General features: G+C 42.5%; 1 protein-coding gene across 12 annotated transcripts in view; it reads right to left on the bottom strand.

Annotated features, from left to right (window-relative positions):
- Positions 1-1,665: 1,665 nt before the first annotated feature.
- Msantd2 (Myb/SANT DNA binding domain containing 2) overlaps positions 1,666-19,138 on the bottom strand; it is a 35,023-nt gene continuing 17,550 nt past the window's right edge. For 2 of the 12 annotated variants that reach the window (XM_076924665.1, XM_076924671.1), the window contains exons 2-4: positions 8,665-8,764; positions 7,358-7,418; positions 1,666-3,171 (exon numbers count right to left, since the gene is read on the bottom strand). In XM_076924665.1, coding sequence (XP_076780780.1) covers positions 2,319-3,171; positions 7,358-7,418; positions 8,665-8,764 — 1,014 coding nt within the window. In that variant the 3' untranslated portion in view covers positions 1,666-2,318. Of the gene's footprint in view, positions 3,172-7,357; positions 7,419-8,664; positions 12,538-19,138 lie in introns of those variants that run through there. The other 10 variants (XM_076924670.1, XM_076924669.1, XM_076924668.1 and 7 more) reach the window with 10 other exon arrangements.

Genomic DNA, 19,138 nt, shown 5'->3' with positions numbered 1-19,138 from the left:
TAGATGTCTCTGGTCAGATAGGATACTCCTATCAGCAAGCCGCTGTCCTCAACAGCCTCCATCTCCCAAGCTCAGTTTTGTCCTCCCCTGACCTTCAACCCATTTCAAGCCACACGGGAACTCATACTTGATCTTGTCTTTGCCCTCTATCTTGGTCACAGGAGTCTAACAATGACATGCTCCCAGTTACGCAGGTATAGAAGGTCCTCACCAACTGTTCCTAAAATATTCTGTCCCGTCTAGTACTAGCCAAGGAGAGGGGCGGAGGTAGGTAAGTTCAGCAACTATTAATGATAGTTCTAGACTACTCAGTGGCCACATTGGAGGGGCCATGCAGTGTTCCTGGTCATGTTTGTTCCACCAGTTCAGCGCTGTTACTATGAAATGACTGCTGTATGGCCATCAGTGCACCCTCGCCTGAGAACCAAATCGTAAACCCACAGGAATCTCCCAAGGCCCCTACATACAAATGTCAGTGCCGCACACTGAGAACAGGTGCTGAACTGACAGTCCCAGGGTATTTATACTCTCCCTCAAGTGGTACCTATTTTTAGCAGCTTACATTAGAAAAAAAAAGGTAACTCCTTAAGCCCAGATTCAAATAACACAGACCACCCCAGTGGTTAAAATCACTAGAAAAACAGATAAGCATCAATTAGCCGAATGGTATCAAATTAAGAGAGGGGAGGGAAATCAATGATTTGACATCATTTTGAGGGTTGTGGGAAATAATTTTTTTTTAAATATGCTATTTTATGTCTAGCTTTTTGAGACAAGGTCTCTCTTTGTAGCTCTGGCTGTCCTGGAACTTGCTCTGTAGACCAGTCTATCCTCAAACTAAAGAGATTCACCAGCCTCTGCCTCCCAAACGCTGGAACTAAAGGACCACCACCACCACCTTTGGCTTGTGGTTTTATTTTCAACAGTACAGAAAATCAGGACTTACAGGTTCTCATCTGGACCCGCTGCCCATGTAAAGCGGGACACTTGAGCAATGTTGAGGACCACTGAAGACAAATAACCCAAGTCCCTTCAATCCATGACTACCAGGGACTATTCTTAGCCAAGGGCGCTGACCTCCAAGTGGAGTGGCACCTGACCCACTGGAGTCTCAGAAAAGGACTCTGCATGAGTCATTGCCTAATGAACTGGCACCTTCCAGTTTGTTCTCTCAAGGACCACGCTCCAAAGGCATTAGTATTGTATTTCTATTGGAGCCTCGCTTTCTTTATTTTAGACGCAGAGAGATGGCATCAAGTTTGTCCTTTCACTACTTAGGAGACTTACCCCAATTAGTAAGTGAAAACCATGAGGATTCAAGTGTCTTACAGTAAATGTATACCTGCTAAAGTTAGAAGAAATAGCACTACATCTTCTACAAAGAAATGCAATGTGACTTCTAATGACCTCTGGAACTGACCAGAAATTACTATCTTCACTGTTTAACATAGAGAGAAAACAGTGCATTTGCCGGGGTGGGAGGTCTAGCCCTTCTTTTTCTCTCTTTCCAGTACTGGGGATAGAACCCCCGGCCTTGTGCGTCTAGACAAGCTCCTAGTACTGGCCACATACAGCCTCGGTCTGTCCACTCTTACAGCAAAGCCAGACACAGCCCCACAACAGTGCAGCCACACTCTGCTACAGAAGGCTCAACTAGCACACCCAAGAAGTCAGGAATTCCTTTAATGTTTTTTCTTTTTTCTTTCTTTAAAGTTTAAATGGCAACACAACCATAAAAATTGGTATATCACATAAACAAAAGTCTTTGCAGGCAACACTGATTGGAAATAGTAAAACACTTGGTTGGTGAAAAAATGAACTCTAAATTATATACAATAGTAGCTAAAGTAGCGAATATTCAAAAACAGTTTTATTTACTGTGACTCGATTTACTTGCCGTATCTATTGCTTATTTATTCAAGGTTGTAAATAATACTTATAGAGATGTGTAAAAATGAAACATAGTGAAAAAAATACAATTTTCAATTTCATATGAAACTCAAAGTATAAGTTTTGTCCAATATGGAATGTACCTACATTTGTTTATATCAAGGCTCTAAAATCAGTTTTAAAATCGATGTTTTCTTTTTGTAAAAAAGAACTGACCCACCATGCAAGACCTGCTTGCTCAAAATGAGCATTTTAGGTGAGGTCTGCTTTTCTGCCCAGAGTCTATGATTTTTTAGAGGTTGTATTGGTCTCATCGTGGAAAGAGCTCCCATGAAGAGTCCGACGGCAGCATCTGGATGTGGGGTAGTCTGGGTAATGGGAAGAAGGGACAAGAATGCACAAGCCCAAATCCTTATGAAGGATGACACTCAGTTGTTAAATTTTAAGGGGTATCCGATGGCTTTTTCCAGACACTCAACTAATGAGCCGGCGGAAAGAAAATCCCTCTCTACTTCTACAAATTTGATATAGATGGATTTAGGGGACACTCCGGGATCCACAATACAGTTCTGAGACAGAAAACCATTAATACCAACCCAATCTTTACTGAAGGTTTTGGTATTTGCCTGGAAATGTAAAAACAAACACTGCTGCAGAGTCCTGACTTCAGCGATGCCGAGGTAGCAGTAGATGATCCTGGTGGGCTCTACTTCCACCTGTAATGAGGCCTGTGCGGAGAGGCTTTCCAGGTCAACTCGGCCCTCCTTCCCTGGGTCCAGAGCATGGTGCTCCACATCTGGAGAGAGAGGTCTCTCAATACATTCTTCATAGCCAATGGCATAAAGGCCTGGGCTTTTAGGGATCCCTCCTGGCAATAGATACTGAACCACGTTGCCCCCGGTCGGCTTCGAGTGGGCAATGGGTATCCAGTCAACCTCCATGTGCAGTTCCAGGCACCTCGCTTCGCTGATGGTGATCTCCAAGAATTTGTAGTAAACATTTTTCCAGTTCATTTTCTGCACTCGGGTCATAATGATCCGTCCCTCAGGCTTCTCAGAGTTGAAGTACTCCCGAAGACGCTTGCCAAGGGGCACCTGTGAGCTGATCTCAGCATAATGGTAACGGATATCCTCTTTCCAGCGGGTGTTATAGCCAATTCCAAAAATGGCCAATTTATTGGAAAGATGGAGCCTTGAAAAGTCTGTCCAGCTCTGAAACAGTTCCCATTTCAATTGCACTGACTCCAAAATTTGTACAATATTCTGCATGGTGTCTCGCTTCCTAGAAAGAGAAGTTAACAGTCAAAATTCTTCAAGTGTCTAGAGCAGCAACATCTAACAGAATTTTCTATGATGATGAAGACGTTCAATACCTAGACTGTCCACTATAGGAGTCAGTAGAACTTAAAATACAGTCAACAGGAATGAAATGCTATATTTAAACACCCACAGCTTGGAAAGGTTTCCATGCTGGAAGGTCACTGCACTAAATGTCAGAAATACCTCCAAAGCTCTAGAATTACAAACAGCTTTTCATGGTCTCAGATCAATTTTAATAAATATAAATACTTATGCTCCTAGGATTTCATAGACAGTGAATTTTTGGTAAATTATTATTGCGTATATACGTGTGCCGTGTCATGTGTGTGGAAGTCAGAGGAAAACTCTGGATTGAATTTTCTCCTTCCATTTCCCACGCATTCTAGGGACTGAGCTTGGGCTTTCAGGACTGAACAAGCACTTTATCCACTAAACCTTGTCACTGACCCACACCACCATCATGACATGTTTGTTTGTTTTTTCAAGACAGAGTCTATCTCTGTGTGTAGCCCTGGCTGTCCTGAAACTTGCTCTGTAGAACAGGCTGGCCTTAAACTCAGAGATGCACCTGCCTTTGCCTCTCCGGTGCTGGAATTAAAGGCGTGTGCTACCACTGCTCTTTATAGTGCTCTTCAGAACAAAATTCTAAATGATAAAGAACTCTTTAACATGAAACACCAGTGCTGCCTCAAACAATACCTTAATCTTAACACAGGGTTTATGAGAGCCAGTAATTTTTTTACACATGTTTTGGAGGAAAATAAATACATGGTTATGACCAAGGATCTAATACAAGAATAATATGCCACTCCAATGAGCATTAAAGGTGATATTCTAGAAATGCTTCAATTATGACTTACATAATTAGCAGATTAAGATAGAACATGCTATGGAATTCCTGAACCACAGGCTATTTAAATAATGTATTGACTGATACTTCATGTAATTTACATATACACAATTATAAGTTGTTTTTTGCTGGAAATGATGGTGTACACCCTTTAAGCCCAGCACTTACAAGGCTGAGGCAAGTAGATCTCTGAGTTCAAGGCCAGCCTGGTCTACATAGTGAGTCCCAGCACAACCCAGGGCTATACAGAGAGGGGGGAGGAGCAAGAGAGACTGAGGAAGGGAAAGGAAAACGGAAAAAGGGAAAAGGAAAAAGGAAAGGAAAAAATTTGTTCCTTAAATATGGCCAAACTTTGATATGGTAAAACTGGCTTATTAGATATTAACTTGGAAATCAAGCTGTTACATTTTTTAAAACTAACTATATATATATGTTTAACTACACAAGTGCTTACTTCCTCACTCACAATCAAGTAGAGCAGACTTGCTAAGAGTGCTGGGGTCTTGTTTGTCTTTGTGAGTAGGGGCAGTGTATGCAAGTGCTGTTGGAGGCCTAGGATGTGAGCCTCTGGACAAGACTGCAAGCACTTTCTTAGTCCCTGCACATCGTCCCTATCCCTCTGCTGAGACGACCCTTCAGACTTCTGCTCTAGAGCCTCTGGAGAGGCCTCACAAAGCACTGTCTTTCCTCTTCTTACCCTGGTCTCTCTGTGCAGGATGTAAAGAGCTAACACTGTGTTAGCAGCTGCTTCTTAGGACCCTAAGAGTGCCCTAGGTCTAACCTTCACTCATGAGTCTGACTCAAGTAGACACCTAAAGGAAAGCACTAGATTCCTGGGAACCATTTGTCTGCTAAAGAAATATGAAAGTACTCACTCCATCACAATACTTGACTGTGATGCTTTGTGAGGCAGATATGTTTCTGAGTGGGGCAAGAGTTTAAAGGAATACTGTCTTTTATAAACATCAATTTTTTTAAATTTCCTTCTCTTAAAGTTTTGTATGTGTGTATGTGTGCTTGATATATGCACACCTGTGTGTGTATACATGTACACAAGCCAGTGTCCTCCTCTACCACTCTCAGCTGTGTTCTTTTGAGGCAGTGTGTCTCACTGAACCTGAAGCTTGCATGTTTTGAGTAGGTAAGCAGCCACTAACCCAAAGACCCTCCTGGTTGCATCTCCGCCAGCACTAGCTTTACAGGAGTGAACAGACCATGTCAGCTTTTTGACAGAGGTACTGGGATCTGAACTCATGTCCACACGCTTTTACAGGAGGTGCTCTTAACCACTGAGACATCACTCCATGTTTTATTAATCTCAAGAAGGAGGACGCTAGGAGACGAAGGAGAGCACAGACTTTTGTTCATCTTGCTCACTGATATATTTTAATGCCTTGCATACAGCAGTCACTTAGAAAACAGAAGTTAACAAAGTGAGATTAGGAAACAATCTTCACGAAGCATGGATTAGTCAGTAAACTAACCACACAGATGCTGAGAGGGAGAGGGGAAGAGAAGGAAGAAAAAAACCAAACAAAACCAACCCACTACCCGGATAAAGATATCTGTATTCTACTCAATACTTCATTTTCTGAGCAAGCCAGACACTGCAGAGAATCTCAGAAGTGCCAGACTGAGGAGCAAATGGCTGGCTAGAAGCTCTTCAGATCCTCTCACCCCTTAGTGAGCTGGCACAGAGAAAGAGCACACCAGAGTCCTACTGGACTCAGCACGACAGTGTTTCAGAAGCTTGGAGCACTTTGGCACCACACTTAGAGTAGTTCCTGAAAACTGCCCACTTCCTGGGTTCTGAAGATCCAATGCCAAAAGAGTTCCAGGATTTAAGGCTAGCAGCAACTCTGTGATGGGTCAATACCTAGTATATACAAATGACATCTCCGAAGGCCCCAGGTGGCTGTTTGGGAGACACAGGGCACTTCAGTTACAAAGCAGAGACATTTTGGAGAGTGAGGGATTTAAAAGCATGATTTATAATAGCTCGCTGTAAAATTCATTGGCCAGGGCTAGTGAAATGGCTCAGAGAGGAGAACCCTTGCTATGTAAGCCAGATGACTTGAGTTCAACCCTTGGGCCCCATGTAAAGGTGAGAGAGCCTCTGACCCCCATAAATGCACTGCAGCCAGCATGTGCCCACACACACACACACACACACACACACACACACACACACACACACACGTACAATGAGAACAGTTACGCTACCAGTTTCCTTTCCTTTCTACTGTGATGTCACAATCTCAATAAGTGACGGCTTTGGTTTTACTGATTTGTGTCACATCATGCTTTTGAAGAGGATTGGGGAAAACTTCTATTCCTACTCCTATTCCTATTCCTATTCCTATTCCTGAATGTTCCCTCACTTGTTCCCCAGACAGGGGATTAATCAGACATCACTGGGGATTCTTTCATTCTAAAGACACACTGCAAAATAAAGATTTGCAGTGGCAGCTTGCTGAACTGCGGACTTGCCTTTCTGTGCAGTTATGAGCTATCTGCAGCTTGTCTTTTCCTCCGTCTATCAAATTCAAGACCACAAATGTGGAAATCCTCACACAGGCATGGGTGCTAGGAATCAATGTGACCCCGAAGACAAACGAGTGGTGCTCTTCATTTAGCCCTGAACTTGATTTTTTTGTCTTTTTAATGGCATTGATAAGGATCTCATTAAAGCCACTAAAAAGAACTGTGACTCTAAAAGATGGTGTGGACTCTTGGGGAGAACAACAGTTGGGCCAGGGACAGACTCAGTCCCGAGCCTCCTCAGTCTGCCTCCAGGAGCTGTTCTCCACATGCATAAGTTGGTCACCTAAGAGCTTTCCTTCTGGCTCTCTAACTGTCGTAAGAGAATTTGAACACCCCTTGGCTCTCACCACCTCACCCTGGCTCTCACCACCTCACCCTGGCTCTCACCACCTCACCCTGGCTCTCACCACCTCACCCTGGCTCTCACCACCTCACCCTGGCTCTCACCACCTCACCCTGGCTCTCACCACCTCACCCAGTTCCATTTAAACTCCAGTGCTCTGTGGCTCATCTTGTCTCCTAGTAAGGATGCAGGAATGCAAACTACACAAGGAAACACACATTTTTGTGTAACAATTGTTTCTTCTTCCTGTATAGAAAATTTGGCAGTTCAGGTCCCCAGTGGTAGACTGAAGAACGAGCAGAAATGCTTTCATGGTCTGTACCATGTCTAGGTACCCATAATCCTTCCAGGCCACTAAACTTAGAAACATTGATTTAAAAAAAAAAAAAAAAAGATGAAGCATCTACTTACTGTGCCTCTTCAGAAGACTCTTGTTTTATTTTTAACGTTCTCTTTGAAACTGGCATTTCATCTGAAAAACAAGGAATTTTAAAACAAATTATATTTTCCTAAGTGGTGGTACACATTCATGTGAGTAAGTCGCTCTACTTCCTGCCTGTTCTGTATTCTCTATCCTGGTATCTAACACTGTCCCATACCAGATTTAAAAACATAACAATATATAATGAGATGCGAACATTCATATGCAAGATCAGAAACCAGGCTCCACAAGCATGAAACTCTTCAAGGTCACCAGTGGATTTCCAGCAAGGAGCTTAAAGCTTAATTTCGCTGCAAACATGATTTTAAAAGAACAAGAATGGAAATGATTCTGCTCTATTCAGGTTTTCTGTGTAGGTTTTACAGGGTAAGTCATTATTCCCCCAAATACGAGGATCAGCATATTCTGTGCTTCTCAAGGCCTGGTGACTTAACTCTTCACAGCAAACAGGGCTATGATATGCTGCAGTTGTTCGGGCCTTTTTATTCTTGTGAGATTAAAAGACAAGATCATTTAGCATCTATTCTTATTCTTCAGATCTTCATATTCTTTTATGTATGGCTAACAACCTTAACAATTTGAGAGCCTCTTTCCTTTTCCCTTCCAACATTTGGGAGAAATACAGTGCACTCTTTTTCTTTATTTCTTTGTCATCGGCAGGATTTTTGTAATTTTTTTTCCCCTTAAGCAAGGGAAACAAATTTATACTGCCAAGCCTGCCTGCACTTCCTCAGAGTCACCTGAGCACCTCACTAGGTGGAAGGACATGCCCTACTAACACTCCTTACACAACTGCTGCTGGTGTGCACACTATAGCTAAAACCTCATCAGTACTTCCCAAATAACAAAGTCAAACCTGGAGCACGTGACATACAGCGACACAGCAAACAGAAGCTACAGGCAGCCTCTTACTCGGACCACTCACATATAGATCTAGATTAGATGGGCCAAAAGTCAGTGCTCTTAGCAGGAAATCTTAGAGTTACAAAGAGCAGGAGTATTTGGAATTGCATAAGGTTCTGTCCATGAACTTCCTGTATGACTCCGGTTAGGAAGTCTTCTATCTTCAGGGAACTTAACAGTCCCCAAGTCACCAAGTGGTTGACAGCAAGCACGATTTGGCAGTTTGATGCTAAACCAAGGATGGCATGTTGACTCAGTTTGGCACTACGCCGTGTGCTGACAGCACTAGAAGCCATTACAGATGGTAAATACCATTGCACTACCAGACAGACAGACACACACAGACACACACATACACACATTGTTTTCTTACCCAATTCCTGATCTGTTGGATAGCCATGGAGATCCTGACTGTGGTTTCCCCAGTCCTCCTGTGAATAGTCCTCCATAGTGCTGCCATCTGACTCCAGCTCCTGGTACAAGCCACTACTGTTAATAAGTACAGGCTGGCAGGGCTGAGCATCCCATCCTCCCTGACCAAACACCTGTTCCAACTGTTCAAATGTGTAACTGCTCTTTCTTTTCCCAACACCATGTTCTTTCACCCGACTGTAACACCTGCGAAGGGTCTAAGACACAAAGTCTTTTGTTATTCCTTTAAAGCTGTACTTCCTCCTCCAGATACGGACCACAGATATTAATTACTATCAGACAGACACAGACAGACAAACACAGACACATTGTTACAGGAATGCTATTTCAAATTCATTATTATATTAGAAAAATACTAATTTAGCATTTACTCAAACATGTTATAATTCAAACAATTATTTTGCAATTATCAATTAAAACAACAAGAAACATTACAACATTATTGCATGTACCCAATACACATATTTTATGCCCCCTCCCCCATTTAAAAAGGATAAGGGGGAGGAAAAAAGAAACACCAGCCAGCCACGAGGATGCGCACCTGCCGCAGGAGAGAGCTGCCACGGTGCCCAGGACTCGGGAAACGTGAGGGAAAGAGGACAGAAAGAAGAATTTCCCCAAGTGGAAAACACCTTCCTCACTCTTAGTTAAGAACAAGGGAAAACAGCTGTCTAGACAAAGTAGCTAACAAAACAGATCACTCACAGAGTCTGTTCCTTCCTAACTCACTCTACCCATGGTAAAAAGGTCTAGAGCTGAAGCAGCAATCAAATCAATAATGTCTGTCCTAAGTCCCTAGTCTCAGACACAACGACCAAGAAACAGTACATTATTAATACCTATACTTTACTAATCTACCAACTCACACTGCCAGCTAAACAAACCAACAAACCAGGCTGACAATCCTTCTCAGAGAGGGTGAGGAAGAGAGCCGCGTCTTTCTCTGTCACTGCACAGCAAGTACCTGCATTATGCAAGCTCCTAAACAGAACTTGGAGAACCTTCTGCCTTGTTCAACTCTTTCCTTTTCTATGGTCTTTATTTCTACTATATATTTCAGACTGGCCCACTTCCTGAAATTAATAGTACACCTCAGGCTGTCTTACCAGAGACATCAGAAGTACACCAAGGACTTAGTCTCAACTTAAACACCCAGCCACATTCAGGCTGTGCAGTCTCTGCCTGCCTTGCTTTCCCCTTCCAATGGCTCTTCTTTGTTACAGGGTTTCACTCAGAATTTGCCCCCAAACCCCCTTTCCCTGAGACAAAACCCCCTTTCCCTAATGGCTCCTAAATATTTTCTAACTTAACTGCTAAAACTAGTTTATATCTAACCTAATGTATAAGCATTGTCAAGACTATAAGACTCTCCTAAAGGAGAGATTATCCTCCATCAGCCAATACATGACCTATTCTCACCAAACTAAAACAAGTCTGGAACTTTACGGATCTCCATGAAGCACAGGATCTTTAAATCACAGCTGACAATCTACACAACACTTCCTCAAAGACTCTTTAAAAATCTGATCCCTGAGGCCAGAAATCCAAATAAGCAAAAAGAATAATAAAAGCATGGGCCATGCGATCTCCCTCAGACAGTCACCAGCCTGCAGCTTGGACCCCTAAATGAGCATCTACCCTACTCTGCCTTTCAAAGACTCTCTCCCACCACCTCAAATGATCCTTACAGAAACCCAAGGCTTTGCAGAAACTCTTTAAAAATCATTTCTTTTTGTAACAGAGAATTTTGACCCCACAGGACAAAACTTTCTTAAACAATCCAGAAACAAAAACTTGGAAAATGTGTGTCATGGTCAAATCTCCAAATGGAAAGAGACAGCATTGCAAATATCATTTGACTTCGCACATACCCCCCTTTCCCAGAACCCTCGCCCTCCTCAGAGATCGGAATTTGAATCGCAAACAGCCTCTGACAATTTATTTTTATCTTACAAAGTCTAGTTTCTGCCTCCAAGAACACCCAACCACTCTTGACTCCGCCAAAGACTGTAAATAGAGAGTCCCAACCCTGTCCATTCCCCTCCTAAGACCATAAATGGAGATGGAAACCATTACCCTTCTCACCACTTAACTGGCTCCCTACAACAGCAAAGTCCACTCAGTTCGGTCACTGAGGGTCACCCCAGAAGCCAAGGAACTAAACTAGCATTCCCTTCCACAAAGGGTGCCATACTTACAAGGAAGTGACAAAGGCACAGCAACTCTACCATTTTCTTCCTATATTTGCAAACATTTATTTGCATCAAAAATAGATTCACCAAGTTTTTATAATATACATGAGGAAAAACCAGAGAAAAGACATTTTTTTAAAGCCACCAAATTGAGCTTACAATTTTCTTTGGTTATGTAACTGTGACTACTGAAACCAGCAATCTCTGACAGCTATAAACACTTTTTACTTGTAGTATACACCTGTAACACATGTTTAAAATTAGTACAATAAGCTGACATCTACCAGGTGTTTGGTAATGTCTAACTTGACATACTGAAATTGCATTAAAAAGATTTCCAAACCAACTTTCTCTCCTTCAAGATATAAATACATGTAAGCAGTACTTTGTAGGTGTAATAATTACCACAAATTCAAGGGCAGTCTGTTTAAACAGGGCATATCCACTAAGATGGGGGAAGGGACTCAAACATCGGCTCAACTGCTACCCTTAGGCCCATTAGGATTTACTTGAGAGCTTACACATAGATAAAAAGGACATACAGAGACTTTCCAACTCTTACCACCCACAGAAAAGATTATACAATACATTAGCCTTTAAATGCTTAATCAAAGCATAGCATTAAAAGACTGGGCGGCTGTGCCAACAATACTAAACAAACCAACTAAAAACCTTCTCTAAATCAGAGATCATACTGCTCCAGAGCCCAGGAACGATGAGGCTGCAGCTCCCCTTTGAGTCAGCTAACAATCCACCAAGATCCACTGGCTGGCATGCTTGGTACAGCACAGTCCACGTGACACTGAGGGACCTCACTTCAATGCTTCACTCACCTCCCTCACCTCAGAAATGTACGCCAAGTTCACCTCCAATGGAGAACGCTAAGACTATAAAGGCTATTCTATTAAAAGATCATTGTTAACTTCCTTACTGTGAGAAATCTCTCTGGTACATTCATGTTGATAGTACGTTTTCATCTCCCTGGAGGAGGGGCTGTAAGACTATCCTATCCACCATGACAGACGTCATAAAGAGTCAAGGAAATCTAGACAGAATTAAGCAAGGTAACAACTTCAGGGGGCCAAACCAGAGTCGTTGCGATTCAGAAATGCCAGGTGAATGTTTACTCAATCCACCATACCAAATGCTTAGGTTTCAGGGCTACAAACAGAAAGAACCCGAGAAAAGGCTTGAGGGATGTTCCATTACCTAAGCAGGGGGAGGAGGGTTGGCTGACCACTGAAAATTTATAGGACAGAGTGAAAGTCTTGCCAGAGTTTAAGATTAAAGTAAAAGGGAATCAGAGAATAAAAAGACAACATTCATTGTGCATGAATGCATGGGGAGTCTAAGGGAGGAGGGCAGGTAAACAAAGGCAGAAGGTTTAGATTGGCAGGATTGAGGGTGTGACGGCAGCAATGCAGAGAAAGACCCAGGGTTACAGTACACGGAACATTAAATACAGTGCACAATGCAGCTATCTTGCCAAAGTAAGTAAATCCAGTATTGGGTTGTATAAGCAGAGGAATCACATGTAAGCTATGAAGGTGGCTCTTCCTCTCTAGTCAGCACCGGTGAGGCCACAGCTGGAGCACAGCATTCAGGTCTGGGCATCGAACCAGCTACAAGAGAGGGAAATTGTAGAGTTCAGAAAAGGGCAAATAAAATAATGAAAGGCTTGGAAAATAAGGTCTATAAGCAGGGCCAGTGGCCTCAAAGCCCTTCCTGACATTACTGAGTTACTGTAGGGTGAACTCAGGCTTCTCACCTCAGCGTCCTCTAATCCCTGGTCTTGCAAACAGCTCATGGAGGCATAGGCCAAGGAAACTGCTACTGGCCACTTACCCACTTCATATAGTACAATAGTCCCCATGACAAAACCACTGCCTTTAACAGAACTGACAGCATGTGGAACAGAGCGTACGACAAGGAGCAGCAGAAGTGTCCTAACAGCTGCATAAACTGTTTGGAAACACTGGCTCTACTGGTCTGAGATGTCAGATGAGAAGTAAAGTGGCCCTGAGGGAGGACAGCTTAGCTATAATAGCAGGAAACAATGTTATAAGAAATAACAGCAACACAGCTTTTCAAATGGAGCTGTCCAAGTGGCCACACTGAACATGCCCTGCATGCTCACCCAAGCAGTCAACTGAATGTGACAAACCCAATTTCCTCTCAAAAGATTAAGTAAAACAAGTCTTCAAACATCATATACTCCACCAAAAAATGAGAAAATTAGACAGGATGCAAATCTCCAGTAACTATTTTTATAGAAGTGTCAAAATAACACTTCAAGCTGGACACGGCAGTTCACGTCTACAGTACCAGCACCTAGCACAGAAGACTGCTGCAAGTTCAAGGCCAGCCTGGTGGACAGTGAGACCTTGTCTCTAGAAAACAAATAACCCCCAGCAGACAAATACCTCTGACAAAGACAAATGAGTGGTCTCTGTAAAGTAGATCCTCTGCCTTCAAACTCCCATCACAGTTATTACTAGTGGCTATTAACTGAGACAGCAAAACAAGTTTACATAAAAACTGAAAATATCTGAGGACACAGCTCAGTGGAAAGCTTGCCTAGTATGTATTAGACCCTGGGTTCAATCTTAAGCAACACATCACACACACACACACACACACACACACACACACACAGACACACACACACACACACACACACACACAGACACACACAGACACACACAGACACACACAGACACACACACACAGACACACACACACACACACACAGACACACACACACAGACACACACACACACACACACACAGACACACACACACACACACACACACACAGAGCTCAGTGGGTAGAGTGCTTTTCTAACACACTAACAGTAGGTGGCGCATGTCTGTAATCCCAACACTGGGCGGCAGAGGTAGGAGGAGCTCTGTGAGCTCCAAACCCAGCTAAATAAAGAGGTCTGACTCAAAAAAGAAAAACAAACAAAACAGCATAAACCTACACTCACATCTTCTGACATATACTGCAACTTTGGGGTAGAAAGTACCTAAGACAAAACCATTTGTGTAAACTTTTAGTATTATCATACTGTTTTCTTACAATGGACTAAATCCTTTAAAACCAACTAAAAGGAAAAAGAAAGAAAAAAGACAAAGAGAAAAATACAGGAACTTATTTCTTGCTCTGGTTCTGCAAGTTAGAGAAGAGTAGAAACCTCCAAATTCTAAACATTTTGTTTCCCCCTTTCTTATCCAGGGAAGATCTGCTAGGCCTGTGATGACCATGGATCCTTTCCTGAGAAAAACCACACACATCACAAACTCCTCAATCCCCCTCACGAGCCCACCTGCTTTAAAGCCTGCTCTACGACACAGAGGCTTTTCTTCATGCAGAAATGAAAGATGTACTAGGAAGTCTAAGTAAACTGAATTTGTATGACAGATTTCAGACGGGGTTCTGAAGCCTGGCACAATGAGAGCCAACAAGATGGCTTAGCAGGTAAAGGCATCATGGCCATACTGATGACCTGAGCATAATGCTCTCACAAAGTCTCCCTATGCTGCCCAGGCTAAACCCAAAACTTCCTTCACCCAGCCTCTCATAAGGTGGAACCACAGGCATGATACATAACACTGGGATTTTTTTCCCCTCTTTTTTTTTTTTCCAACAAAATTTCAGTAAATCTCACAATAAATAAATAATCTTATTTGTTTATTTATATATTTATTTTGTTATAGACAGGGTTTCTCTGTGTAGCCCTGGCTGTCCCAGAACTCACCCTGTAGACCAGACTGGCCTCAAACTCAGAGATCTACCTGCCTCTATCTCCTCAGTGCTGGGATTAAAGGTGAGTACTACCACATAAAAACCACTTTTTTTCCTATGTGATAAACAACAATTGTTTTTTCTGAAGTGACAATAGCCATATTTAAAAATTCATTCTGGGCTACCTGAGACCCCCATCTCAAAACAAAACAGAACAACTCCTACGAGAGTGGTAAGTAGCATGGAGGTGTTTGGTGAGTGATGCACGTGCCAGACTGCTAATGGACCCTAGGCATGCTGGGGAAGCACTTCTAATGGAGCCCAACACGGATGGGAACATTAAACAGGGTGTGAGATCCTCACAGGACAGTACTGCAGAGAAGCACTTCTTTAAAGCTGCTATGTCAGCATCTTTTTACTGGGAGAGGGTTGAGGGGGTAGGAATGGGTGTCTTGTTTTGGTTTTGTTTTCTCAATATTTCACTCTTCAAGGTTTTGACTCCAAGTGTTACTCAGATAACATTAACATTGTCATTACTTTATTAATAGGTGATAACGAGGAGAGAAGCAGTCACAAACATACTTCTGGCATGACAGTGGGAGCCATTCCTTCGCTTTTAAAAGTCCTGTGTGGGACTGAAGAGATGGCTCCATGGTTAAGAACATGTGTTGGTTGTTTTTGCGGAGGATCTGAGTTCAATTCTCACCACCCACATCAGAAAGCTGTAACTCTTCCAACTCCAATGTATCAGACACCCATCTGACTTCATCAGACAGACAGACAGACACATACATACACACACACACAAATAGCAAGTATTTAAAAAAAAAAGTCCCCATACAAACTATGAACTAATTATTCCACAATCATGTCCCCAAATTAAGACCACTCCCCTAACAACAAAACCCAAGTAACTACAAAAATCCTGACAGGCTTTTATAGTAATAAGATTACCCTGCTGCTGAAATACAGAAGCAGCCTCCACTCAAAGTTTAAAAGTGAAACAAGTCAGTCAAAGAAAAGGCTCAGCACGTAAAGGGGCTGCTGATTTGGCCTGCCTTCCTGAGTTCAATCCCCAGAACCCTTACGAAGGTACACAGGTAGAAAGAGAACCAACTGCACAAAGTGGTCCTCTGGCAATCACATGCACACTGTGGGGCACAGCTCCAAGAATAATTTTTAAAAATGAACCCAAATAGCAGGCCACTTTATCCCTTTAATATGCTGGCCATGTGATTTTCTTAGTTTGCAGTTTTCTTGCTGTAAACCACCATCTAGCACAGTTAGTGCTTCCATTAATAAGTTTATGCATTTATGAAATCAAAAATGACATCCATAATAGCTCATCTAAAAACTAAAGCTATTAGAAGTCTTCCATCTAGACATCTGGCCTGTGGCTAGAGAGATGGCTCAGCAGTGAAGGGCACTGGGTGACCTTGTGGAGGACCCCCCTTCACTTTCCAGCACCCACAGGGCAGTCTACCACTGACTAGAATTCTAGTCCCAGAAGATCTGATGTCTTCTTCTAACCTCTGAAGGCAACCAGCACATACATGGTGCAGACATACATGCAAGAAAACATTCATACACAACTTAAAGGGAAAAAAAGATTTCTAGATCCAAATATTAAATCAAGATTTAGCCAGTTCTAAAAACGTAAACTTTTTTTTTTTGCATTTACATGGTATACAGTATAAGCCACAACTGCATAAGATCTCTTACCATTTTTATGAAAAATTAAGCGATAAGCCAGTTTAAGTTTACTCTAAGTTTCTGCCTTAAAGAAACCTAAACTTGGGGCTGGAGAGATGGCTCAGCAGTTAAGAGCACTGACTGCTCTTCCAGAGGTCCTGAGTTCAATTCCCAGCAACCACATGGTGGTTCACAACCATCTTTAATGGGGTCTGATGCCCTCTTCTGTTGTGTCTGAAGAGAGCAATGGTGTACTTATATACATAAAATCATTAAAAAAAAAAAAAAAAAACAAAACAAAACAAAAAACCTAAATTTGTTTAGGAAGTTGGAAGAAAACGTAGATGGTCAGGATAGGACTTAGTGGGTACACCCCTATAATCCTAGCACTGGGAGGCAGAGGCACAAACACCATTCATCCACGGTTACCCTCAGTTACACAGTCAGTTTCAAGGCAGCCTGAGATACATGAGATTCCATCTTAGGAAAAAAAAAAATGTGTTAAGAGTTTTGTCATGAGCAGAAATATTACTGTACTTAGCCCAAACCCAATCGGCATGGGAATATCACTGCACATGCATGGCCTCTCAGCCAGCATAAGAGGGGCAGCCAGTGGAGCAAGGCATTCCGCTTACAGTAATGACTATAGTTAATACACGACGTACTAGTGGCGGTCAGGTAAGCATCTGAAGCACGGCAGCAACTCACTGTCATCTTCAAGGATTATGTCTGCACTGTCCACACTTATATGTGCCACTGTGTGACTTTTTTTTTTTTTTTTTTTTTTGCTGCTTTGTGTTTTGTAAGAGAGTAACCGAGTCACTCTGTAACTCAGGCTACCCTGGAACTCACGTAAATGCTCCTGTATCAGCCTTCCCTACTTGTTACTTTTTGTCAGCTTGCCACAGCCTAGAGTCATTTGGCAAGAGGAAACCTAACCTGGGGGGAAATGTATCAGATGGTCCGTGGGCCCGTCTGTGGGCGTTTTCTTGATTAATGAGTGACATGGGAGGCCCAGCCCACTCTGGTCAGCACCACAGCCGGACAGGTGATCCTGAATGGTATGGTAAAGCAGGCTGAGCAAGCCAGAGGAGTTAGCCAGGTTCCTAAATGAGTCTAGGCCCTGACTTCTCCTCATGATGGACTGTCAGCTGTAAAAATGAAATGAACCCTTTCCTCCTGGAATTGCTTTTGGCCATATTTACCAAAGAAGGGGAGCAAGCAAACTAGAATAGCCTCCCCAGTGCTCAGATTACACAAGCAGTCTGCATGCTTGGCTGCACTGCACTTTCACTGACTGGCAACAGAGTAGGTTTGTCTACCAACATCACATGTTGAGTAATGCTTTGCCATGGGACATAAGGATAGCTACAATGACTTAATTAGATGACAAGAAATTTTCGGCTCCATTATAATGGGAATTATAGGACTGCCTTTGTACACACACGTCCATCGTTCACAAAAGTTCCATTGTGTGCAACACAACTCGTATTCATTACAGCTCATCTCATCTCTGTTATTATCTCTAAGGAGGCAAGTCCCCAGCCATCTACTCATGCAGTAAATCATAGAAAGCATGAGGGAATGGCCATAATCTATAGCATCTCTTGGCAAGTAAGCCCATCCTTACCTGTTTTCACTGTCAAAAAGTAATTGTACCTTGCAGATGTCTCTTCTGCTTTAATTCGGGCTCACCCTCTTTAAGAGGAGTTGACAGCCTAAGAACCACCATCATCCACTGAAGATGTGAACCTTCTACAATAAAGACTTTAATCTTACTTTCATACGTGTTTTAAACTCTTCCTTAAAACTTTCCAAAGCAGATCTGGTGATTTTTGTTAAGTCCTCTTTTATAACCCACGCCTCAATGTTCACCATGATTTTCGATATATGAAAAGGGGTATAATATTGATAATAAGAATGGATCTAAAAATAAAAAGTTTATGGGGGCCTGGGAATATGCTTGACAGTTAATTGCATTGGCTCCTCTTCCAGAGAATCCAGGGTCAATTCCCAGCATCCACATGGTAACTCACAACAGTCTTTAAGTTCCAGGGATCTGATGCCACCTTCTGGTCTCCTCTAGCACTGCACACATATGATGCACATAAACGTATGTAAGTTGATGATTTAAAAGCATGGGTAATGAGGAACTCAGATGAAATGTGCCCTTCTGTTAAGGCTTGGACACATCTGCAGTGACATTAATGTAACATTAATGTCCAACTGTGACAGCTTTCCAAAAAGATTCAAACCTTCCCTAGTTACAAGAGGTTTTGAGGGGCTCAAAACCAAATGAGTCTAGAGCAGTAACCATAACTACATTTCTCTGTTCAAGCACACAACATCGCCAATCAATAGATAATTTCAACTGAGATAGATGATTTAGCATAATATAAGAATACACAGCAGGCTATTGGATCCTTTAAATCTGAGTGATGAAAATTAACTCTGAGAAAAATGTACATTTGTCCCGTATATAAAAGGACCAGAGCTTCCCTCCCACCCCAAAGACAGAGAGAGGGAGGGAGGGGAGGAATACGAAGTGCTGAGCATAGAGCTCAGTTGGTAGAATCCTTGCCTAGCATGCATGTAGTCCTAGGTTTAATCCCCAGTACTACTTAAATGAGGCATGGTGGCAAATGCCTATAATCCCAACACTAGAGACAGAAAGATCAGTAGTTCAAAGACACCCTCCTCAGCCACATAGTGAGTGTGAAGCCAGCCTGGACTAAATAAGGCCCTATGTAGAGGGGAGGGGACTGGACAGAAATGAAAAGACA

The sequence above is a fragment of the Arvicanthis niloticus genome, chromosome 26, assembly GCF_011762505.2.
Source record: "Arvicanthis niloticus isolate mArvNil1 chromosome 26, mArvNil1.pat.X, whole genome shotgun sequence".
In the NCBI taxonomy this organism is placed as follows: Eukaryota; Metazoa; Chordata; class Mammalia; order Rodentia; family Muridae; genus Arvicanthis; species Arvicanthis niloticus.
Note: the sequence above shows the minus strand (reverse complement) of the source record. Positions and strands in the feature narration are given on the sequence as shown.